At 47.9% G+C, this 10,401-nt stretch overlaps 1 protein-coding gene across 1 annotated transcript; it reads left to right on the top strand.

The window, feature by feature from the left end:
• The first annotated feature begins 218 nt into the window (after positions 1–218).
• On the top strand, positions 219–6,391 carry nrip1b (nuclear receptor interacting protein 1b). The gene is made up of 2 exons (XM_048234221.1): positions 219–508; positions 547–6,391. The coding sequence occupies exon 2, from the start codon at positions 645–647 to the stop codon at positions 4,116–4,118; it is 3,474 nt and encodes a 1,157-aa protein (XP_048090178.1). The 5' UTR covers positions 219–508; positions 547–644; the 3' UTR covers positions 4,119–6,391.
• Positions 6,392–10,401: the final 4,010 nt, after the last annotated feature.

Here is a 10,401-nt window from a genome sequence, read left to right on the forward strand (position 1 = left end):
GTCTGTGTGTGTGTGTGTCTTAGTCCAAATGAACTTCTCACTCGTCAGGGCACAGCCAATGTGTTGAAATGGATGTTATGTCTGAGCCTCCGTGCCAACACACTCATGCCATGTTTCCCTCTCTACCCAACAGCGGCTGTGTTTGAGATCAGCGGCTGTGTGTGAGATCAGCGGCTGTGTGTGAGATCAGCAAAAGACGACGCAGGGGCGACCCCAGCCCCCGAGGGCACAGCGGCATCCTTGGCATGGCAGGGTCCAGTTCTAAATCTGTTCTAAAGCCCCTGCCAGCGTCTGCTACCCACACAGGGGCGGCCTGCTGACCTACACCACGGCCTGCCCCCCTCCTGCCTGGCTGACCTACACCACGGCCTTTGCCACGCTGGGCGCTAGTGATCTGAAAAGCATCTGAGCAGGAGAGAAGAAAAAAAAGCAGCTGTCGACGGCCCAGTGAGCTCAGCTGGCTTCATGTGCAGAGGTTAATGTCATCGCCACTCCCGAGGCCACTCAGGTCACTCCCGGGGCCACTCAGGTCCCGGGGCCACTCAGGTCACTCCCGGGGCCACTCAGGTCACTCCCGAGGCCACTCCTTTCCTGGTAGTCACGAATCATCATCACACCACAGGGGGGCGCTGCTGCTGTTGAACATGACTCATGGGGAGGACGCTGGCCCTGAGACACACCAGGATTCAGCCGTTCTGACCTATCTGGAAGGATTACTAATGCATCCTGTGGCCACTGGGCCCGGCGCCACGGCAACCAGGAGATCGGACGCTGACCGCAACGGCGATGAGGAACGACTGAACCATGTAGCGGCGGCGGCAGCTCAAGGCCCGACGCTGGCCAATCACGGCCCTGCGGTGAGAGAGAAGGCCAGCCCCCCAGGAGGAGGAGCCAGTCAGCATCTCAAGAAGGCCAGGCTCCTACGGTCAGGGGCCTGGCAGGAGGCAGAGGACAACCGGAGGAAGGCCCTATCATCGGCAAGCCTGAATGGGCATCTGGGAGGGGGACAGCAGCAGCAAAGGTCCGGGCAGGATGGGCCTCCACTGGGGGAGAGCACGCTGCTCGCCTCCCTCCTGACCACCTTCAGCTCCAGGCTGCAGGGCGTGGCCATGGCCCAGCAGCCGGAAGCACAGAACGGTGGTGGCAAGTCCCCGGACGCATCGCGGCACGATGCCTTTGAAGCCTACGGCACAGCCTCCAACCGCCTCAAGGGCCTGGTGAGGAAGAGTAAGAGCCAAAGCCACGAGAGTTATGACAGCCGGCGAGCCAGCCAGGAGCGCCTCTCAGAGTCGCCCTGCTCCAACGTGAGTGCCGCGGCACAACTCAGCCCTTCCAACTCTGCCGTGTCCTGCGCCGAGCGACTGAAGGCCGTGGCGAACCTGGTGAAAACGCGATCGAGCCCCGCCCCCTCGCCGCGACCCAGCATGGCCTGCAGCCAGCTGGCTCTGCTCCTTTCCAGCGAGGCCCACCTGAAGCAGTACTCCAGGGAGCAGGTCCTCAAAGCACAACTGGCAGGACAGTCGGCCAGCGAGAGACTGGCAGCCATCGCCTCGCAGAAATCCTCACAGGACAGGAAGCCGGCGAGCATTGGAGAGACCCGGATGGTCTCGGAGGCTGAGAGCTCTATGAACAGCCAGAGCAGAACCTCTCCCCTTGCGTCGGCAAGCTCAACTAAGGGCAGCCCTGCTCCAAGCTTGGCACTCAGCAGCAGCAGCAGCAGCAGCAGTGTGGTCTCACCTCACGCCAGCTCACAGCCCCAGAGGGACAGGAGCAGCTCCAGACCCCCACAGAACTGCAGCAGCCTCCTGCTGCTCCTTCTCAACAACCACAACTCCCACAAGCAGCTCACCAGGAGCGGGCACCTGGAGGAGCAGCAGGAGGAGCGTGAGGAGGAGGAGGAGCGCATCCCGCCCAGCCGGACGCCCTCTCTCCTGCTGGACCACCGGATTCAATCGGACCAGTACCGCAGCCCGACCAAATCCAGCAGCGATGTGGAGAGCTACTACTCCAGCTGCTCTCCCATCGACCTGTCCATGCACACCAGAGCGCCCAGCCACGAACCAGCCCCCCCCTGCACCTCCTCCTCCTCCTCCTCGCCCTCTTGCCCGCTGGATAAGCTCACAGAGACTCTGTTAAACAGGTGGAAGCCAGACACTCCGGGACCAAAGGTCTCTGCGGCCGGGGAACTGGGACCAAAGGTCTCTGCGGCCGGGGAACTGGGACCAAAGGTCTCTGCGGCCGGGGAACCGGGACCAAAGGTCTCTGCGGCCGGGGAACTGCATGTTAGCCCAGACACCAAACCCCATCATAAGGTCACTCTCATGCAGTTACTGTTGGGCCGCCAAAACAATGAGAAGGTAAACAAAATCGGAGATAATCCAGATTTGCGGCGTGACGCAACCCTCAACATCCTGCCCACAGACCCACTTAAACTGATTGGCAGCACGTATGAGGAGAGCCTCAGACAAAGCCCTGCTGACTGCCGCATTGGTGTTGGTCGCGCCATGACCAGATCCTCCCTGAACGAAGACGCAAGTGGCAGTCAGTCTCCGTACGCTTTCTCCTCCCCCCAAGTCCAGTCCAGTCCTCTGGATCTGTGTAAAGCCAATAACAGCTCCAGTGAAAAGGCCACCGGTTTCAGCGCCAGTAAACTGCTGCAGAACTTGGCACAGTGTGGTCTAACGAACAGCTCCCCCTCTCCACCACCACTGATCCGGAGGCCCACCAAGCTTCCGAGTCCTAGCCTGGTGCCCACCAAGCGTCCAAGTCCTAGCCTGGTGCCCAGTAAGCCCTCTGCTTTACTGGAGTGTCTGAGCCCTCCTCCGGCACAGAGGAACGGCAGTCCGGTAGTAGAGCCGCCTCCGCGTTGCAGTTTCACGCCGCACAGACGAGAGTCGCCTGAATCGCCAGCAGCGTCACAGATCGAGAGTCTGCTCGAGAGGCGGACGGTGCTGCAGCTGTTGTTGGGCTCGCCGTCTCACGCGGAGCAACCCAGCGGCAGGAGAAGCACAGAGGACCAGCCGAGCTTTCGCTCCCCCGACGTCCGTGACGGCTCGCACGGGCCCTCGATGGATATCAAGATCAAAACAGAGCCCAAAGAAGATAGCCCGTTTCCAAACCCCTTCCATATTGACACTGGGCTCCAACACTGGGCCCATGGACGCCACGAGAGACACAGGCCCCTCTTTGAGCATCAGGGCGACGTTAAATCTGAGCCGTGTCCCGACGATATTGTCTCTAAATACGGCCTCCTCAGTCAGCTCTTGAAACAGCAGACCAGCACCTACAACCCTGGCGCGCCCTCGGACTATGACCCCAGAGCGCTGACCAGCACCTACAACCCTGGTACGCCCGCGGACTACGACCCCAGAGCGCTGAAGCAGGAACAGCAGGATCATCGTGTGGGCCCCAGCCCTAAGAGAAGGAGACTCTGTATGGAATTGGCGGAGCAGCTGACCAGCGAGCTCAGCTCGGGCCCGGTGGACTCCTACGTGGGACTCGGTGGCAAGCTGCTGCTGAGTCCAGAGCAGGAGGAATCCCCAGCGAGGAGTCCCGTCAGCAAGGTGCTTCCACGAGACCACCAGGGCTTCAACGTGCTCAAACAGCTCTTGCTGTCAGACAACTGTCTGAAGGGCTTGTCTCAGGGCAGTGGGCTGTCCAGCCCCAGTGAAACGCACACCAAGGTCAACGGGAGCCTCCCTCCGCACCAGCTACACTTCAACCACAAACTCTCTCAGTTGCCATGGCAGCGTGCATCTCCGAGCCCCAGGTCCGCCGGCAGCGCTGCCCACTGGCCGACGAACGGCTGCAGCGGCTTTCACGAGTCGCCGAGGAACAATGCTGCCGCCCAGACAACAACAACATTAACAAGAACAACAACAAGAAGCCCTGGGTCTGTGAAGCAGGAGTGCCAGAGCCCAGCCGGCCCCGACTCTCCTCGACTGACCAGAGCTAACCCCATCCTCTACTACATGCTCCAGCGGGGCAAAGGGCAGGTGAGGAGGGCGAGCGGGGATCAGGGGCAGGTGATGGCGCACTGTGAGATTAACATCAAAGAGGAGCCAGCAACAGATGAGGACCCCAGCCAGTACGACCACAGACTGAGCTCTCTGCAGTAGCAGTCAGATCCACGCGCTTGCAAAGCCGCTGAAGAGCTGGACCCCGGACACGGGGCACATGAGAGGGTCACTGCTCTATTATTACTTTCTTTTTCTCTTTGTTTCTCTCCCTCTCTGTTCTTCTTTTGATTTACTGGATCCAAAGTTTCATTATATGACCAATACAGCCAAATCCAAACCTTTTCAATTCAAAACGAATATTTTGTATCTCATTGTCATAGATTTTGCAATTTTATGATCGTCTAAATGGGGAGCTACCAAATTATATTTGTTACTGTTATTATTATTAGTTAATTTCATGATCGTCTAAATGAGTAGGTACCAAATTATATTTGTTATTGTGATTATTATTAGTTGAGCCGGTGACCTCAATTGTGTATCCTGAAATATTTTCTTGTTGCATTTCATTTCTCTTCCTCATATTCTGTGAACTATGGAAAAGGGCAAAAATATTTGACATGAAAAACGAAACTTTTTCTGAACTAAACTATTTCTATAACATCCACTTTCTTATTGGTTTAGATCCCATTCAGGGCATTCCACCTTTTTACAAGTAAGGGAAATCTAAACAATATTGCAATGTGAAGCACAACACAACAAACAAACAAACAAACAAACATGTGAGGCATTACTGTCATTCATCCCCAGGGCAGAAAAGATAACAATATATTTACATTATATTTAACAATAACAATATATTTACATTGTTTTATACAGAATCAGGCCCGTGATCTCAGTTTTATCAATTCAAGTATTTATTTATTTCCAACACCTTTGAAGATCCCCCACATGACTCTCCTATTTTCCAACAAATTATTCAGTAGAGGACTCCATGTTTGCATGTGATGACAGTTTGACCTGCAATTGCAGAGTAACTGTGTGGAGGAGGTCAGTTTCAACCATTTCTGTATCATGAATACGTCAAAGACGTATAGAGTTCTTGAGCAGTTTTTTTTTTAAAAGAAGGAAAAAGAAACAGTAGTTGTTTTGTACTTTGTTTAAAATATGAAGCAGCTTGAATGCGTTGGGCTTTTGTATACTGTACACACTCACTCAGAGAGCGTAACTTCAGAGGGCCAGGTTTGGCATTACGCATCAGCTGAGTTCCCTCGGCCCATCAAACGCCTCAAGTTAAATGTCATTTGTCCTTGAATGATGGTGACCTTGGGCTCTGCTACTGTTTTGGCATACCTGCAGTAAGCTTTCTTAAGGTATTAAGTCAATCATTTTTGGTCAATTTGTTGGTTCATTGGTTGGTTCGTTGTGTGTCTCTGTGCGTGTGTGCATGCATGTGTGTGTGTGTGTGTGTGTGTGTGTGTGTGTGTGTGTGTGTGTGTGGTTGTGTGCATGTGGTGTTTGTTGGCGTGTGAGTCCCTGTGTGCATGTATGTATACTGTATACGAGTTTGTGCACATTAAACCCATCCAGGTATGTTCATGCAGTCTTAAGGTGATCTTTTGAAATGTACAGAAAAAAAAGGTACATATAACTCCATATGTCTTTAAACCATTGAACATGAAAGACAATTATTTTGTATGGTTCAAAAGTAAAAAAAAAAATATATATTGCCCTAGTTTTTAAATGCCCTATGATGTACAGGAAACGTATTCTGTTCAATATGTACATATCATGGTGGAGAATGGCTGTTTTTTGTTCAATATGTACATATCATGGTGGAGAATGGCTGTTTTTTGTTCAATATGTACATATCATGGTGGAGGATGGCTGTTTTTTGCATGTGTCTATATTGTTAGCTGATGAAAATCTTTATTCTGCAACCTGTGGTGATAAGTCCAATTGCTATACACTGCTGCCTACTGCATGTTTCTGCATGGAAGGGATCTGTGTATCAACACTGGGATGGGGTACTGCTGGGTCTTGAAATCAAATAAATGTTTTATCCTGGGCAGGTTGTTATTTCAAACAGCTACGGTCTGTTTGATACAATCATTGACTTTCAAATGACTATGTGACTTTATCATTATATGTGTTTGTGTGTGAGAGAGAGAAAGAGAGAGTGCGTCTGTGTGCACGTACATGTGTGTGTGTGTTTCAAAGTGGAGCTCTGTTACTTTATCATTTGTTTCAATCGAGCCACTATTCAGTCGGAATTATGGTGGCCTGCACTGTGCATTAAAGACTTTTTTTAGTTTGCAAATAACATTTCAATTTCAATGAGACAACCAGAAATACTGTTTCTTTTTTTTTAATGTCATTTTGGGTGTTTATTTGCACTGACAACCTAAATAAAGAAATAAAATGGATACAAACCATTTGTTTGTTCTGTGTCTTATTGGACTTTTTACTGTTTTAACTACAATTCCAACTGCTCACTCACTCATTACTACAAATAATAATAATAATAATACCTTTCATTTGTATAGCGCTTTTCAAGACACTCAAAGATGATTTACCATTTTCTCATAGATACAAACAAACAAATATAAAAAACAAATACACAGGTAGAGTTACATAAACAGCAAAACATCACAGGTAGAGTTACATAAACAGCAAAACACACACAGGTAGAGAGGCGGGTCCAAAGAAGAGTAATATGAGATGTTATTATTTTATTAAATTATTTTATCATATAGAAGAGTAATATGAAATGTTATTATTTTATTAAACTCTTTTCCCATATAGAAGAGTGAGATATTATTTTATTAAATTATTTTATCATATACAAGAGTAATATAAAATGTTATTATTTTATTAAACTCTTTTCTCATTTAGAAGAGTAATATTAGATATTATTTTATTAAACTCTTTTCTCATATAGAAGAGTAATATGAGATAGTATTATTTTATTACATTATTTTATCATATAGAAGAATAATATGAGATATTATTTTATCAAACTCTTTTCTCACTGGAGCCATATGATGTGTTCTGGAGGGTTAGGGCCATATGATGTGTTCTAGAGCCATATGATGTGTTCTGGAGGGTTAGGGTAATATGATGTGCTCTAGAGCCATATGATGTGTTCTAGGGCCATATGATGTGTTCTGGAGCCATATGATGTGTTCTAGGGCCATATGATGTGTTCTAGGGCCATATGATGTGTTCTGGAGCCATATGATGTGTTCTGGAGGGTCAGGGCTATATGATGTGTTCTGGAGGTAGCTGCTATTCACCTTTTTCCGTGTGCAAACATGGGGGGGGGCTCTAGCTTTGCCCACCTTGTCTCCGAACTTCCGATTGAGCAGTACATCCATTGCGATACATTGAGATAGCAGAGCTCTATCGAGATGACTGTGTTATGGGTCATCATAAAGTTAGCCTCTCTATCCTCTTCTGCCGTGTTATCCCAAAGAAGCATACTAGCCTCTCTATCCTCTTCTGCCGTGTTATCCCAATGAAGCTAACTAGCCTCTCTATCCTCTTCTGCCGTGTCATCCCAATGAAGCTAACTAGACGGAGCTAGCCGACCGGAAGTTTAAAGACAACGTGGAATTTTAAAAAATGGGCGGGGCTGAATAAGGTGAATATATGGGCTAGAGAGGGCTATACGATCTGTTCTGGAGGTGACTATATGGGCTAGAGAGGGCTATACGATCTGTTCTGGAGGTAGCTGCCGTTGCTGCTAGATGAACTCAGAACCTGCTTGACCCTCATTTCCCGTGCAGCCTGAACTTCTGAAGCCTGCTGAGTCTGTGCACAGGGTGCTGAAAGCTGAAGCCTGCAGTCTGTGCGCAGGGTGCTGAAAGCTGAAGCCTGCAGTCTGTGCATGGGGTGCTGAAAGCTGAAGCCTGCAGTCTGTGCGCGGGGTGCTGAAAGCTGAAGCCTGCTGAGTCTGTGCGCAGGGTGCTGAGTCTGTGCATGGGGTGCTGAAAGCGACACTCTCTCTCAGTCTGCTTGAGAAGGGTGGCAAATCCGTCAAGACAGCAGAATATGCCCTGAGAATATGCCCCGAGGCGCTTTACTGCCTCATGCAAATCTGGGAACCGTCAAGCGTGGCGTCTAAACTTCTTTAAGTAGCAGCCAGCCAGTTCTTGTGCAGTGGTGGATTGGATCAGTCAATCTTCACCTTTTTCTGTCCAAGGGCATTAAATCAGTATGTAGAGGAATTCTGGCTCGAGTGATGTAGAGGAATTCTGGCTCGAGTGATGTAGAGGAATTCTGGCTCGAGTGAAGGTTCTGAGCTGCTTACACAACCTTTGAGCTCCGCTGATGCCTGGAGTGATCAGCTGGGGGCCCATGGCATGGCATTCTCATGGCATTCTCATGGCATTATCATGGCATTCTCATGGCATTCTCATGGCATTATCATGGCATTCTCATGGCATTCTCATGGCATAATCAATGCGTTAGCATGAGGCAAACATGCCAGAGGGCCCACAAATCAATGCGTTAGCATTAAGGCAAACATGCCCTGCCATTTAACCTGCACTGGGCTGCTGAAGAGGACGGTGGACATACCCATCGTTCTGTAAATAGCAGCTAACTAACAGATCAGGAACAGGCAGCTAACTAACAGATCAGAGGCAGCTAACTAACAGATTAGGAACAGGCAGCTAACTAACAGATCAGGAACAGACAGCTAACTAACAGATCAGGAACAGGCAGCTAACTAACAGATCAGTAACAGTCTAACAGATCAGGAACAGGCAGCTAACTAACAGATCAGGAACAGGCAGCTAACTAACAGATCAGTAACAGTCTAACAGATCAGGAACAGGCAGCTAACTAACAGATTAGGAACAGGCAGCTAACTAACAGATCAGGAACAGGCTCATTCAACAGTCCAGCACTCAATTGGGGCATTTCCACCAACTGCACGGGACACAATTATTTTGTCCCCATTGTCAAAAACATGCACCGTGCCAAAACAACCGAGCACTGCCAAGCTCCTTCCCTCAGTTGGGGTACCAAGATTATTTGGTCCTGGTACGGTATGGGTATGCAGTTGGTATGGTATGCAGTTGGTACGGTATGGGTATGCAGGTGGTACGGTATGGGTATGCAGTTGTTGATTGGGCGACAGAAAATCAAAATCATCATATAACTGATACGAGTAGCCAAGCTTCACAGAAGCAGTTTGTTGTTTGAATGAGAGTATCTGACATTGTATACTCTTGTAAAATCACTACACACATGCTATATGTCCCTACAATCACTACATACATGCTGTATGTCCCTACAATCACTATACATGCTACTGTATGTCCTACAATCACTACATACATGCTATATGTCCTACAATCACTACATACATGCTACTGTATGTCCTACAATCACTACATACATGCTGTATGTCCTACAATCACTACATACATGCTGTATGTCCTGCAATCACTACATACATGCTGTATGTCCTACAATCACTACATTAATGCTACTGTATGTCCCAACAAAATACAGATTCATGTGCAAGTTGCTTTAGGCTATATGTGTGTGTGTGTGTGCTACTATGGATGTGTGTGTGTGTGTGTGTGCTACTATGGATGTGTGTGTGTGTGCTACTATGGATGGTTGATCGTGGAAGATCATATGGATTGATAATGCTGTGTTGGTTTGATCGTGGAAGATCATATGGATTGATAATGCTGTGTACTCTGAGTGTTCTGATGAACATCCTGAGGACACAGGAAGTCAATACAATAGCCTATAGATCCATTTTTACATATGCTAGTAATTATTATTCTATTACATATATTTTATACTTATTACAGTTTTTCTCGATTGCTTTTACCTGCTTAAGTAAACTAGAACCCACTTGGTCTTCATGACTACTTTCTTTGCACAGCAGAAGTCATCTCTTGCGAATGTGTTCACACATTTTCATTGGGTTCACACATTTCTCACACCCTTTTGCAAAACAGTTAACACAAGTGTCATTCAAAAGCCCCAACCTCTATTGGTTTTCCCATGCTAAACAAAAGGAAAACCTCTTTTCACAGGTGGTATAGATTCCTTGCATAAGTCTGAATTTCTGATACACCTGTGTGAAACTCCTTTGCACAATTCTTCAATCAGCAATCATTCATTCTACATAAGAGATGTCTGTTCTGTGTTGCTATTTTAAGTATGGATCTAATGCACATTTAGACAAAAGTACTGTATTGCCTATTTGGTGGAGAAAACAGTACAAAAGGTCTTTACTGTATGTCTATTTCGATGAAAGTTGTAGTTCAATGAAATTTACAGTATCTTGCTAGGTGTTTGCTGTATGTCTTACATGTCAATGACAGTTACATCTTGGGAGGAATTAATAATTTGTTTTTTCAGAGTTTTTTTCTGATACCAGAAAAATTAGAAAGTAATGAAACAGACATAGCAAAAA

The sequence above is a fragment of the Alosa alosa genome, chromosome 2 (assembly GCF_017589495.1).
Source record: "Alosa alosa isolate M-15738 ecotype Scorff River chromosome 2, AALO_Geno_1.1, whole genome shotgun sequence".
Classification (NCBI taxonomy): domain Eukaryota; kingdom Metazoa; phylum Chordata; class Actinopteri; order Clupeiformes; family Clupeidae; genus Alosa; species Alosa alosa.

Bases quoted from the DNA above. Each gene is read 5' to 3' on its own strand.
- nrip1b (XM_048234221.1), top strand. From the start codon at position 645: ATGACTCATGGGGAGGACGCTGGCCCTGAGACACACCAGGATTCAGCC.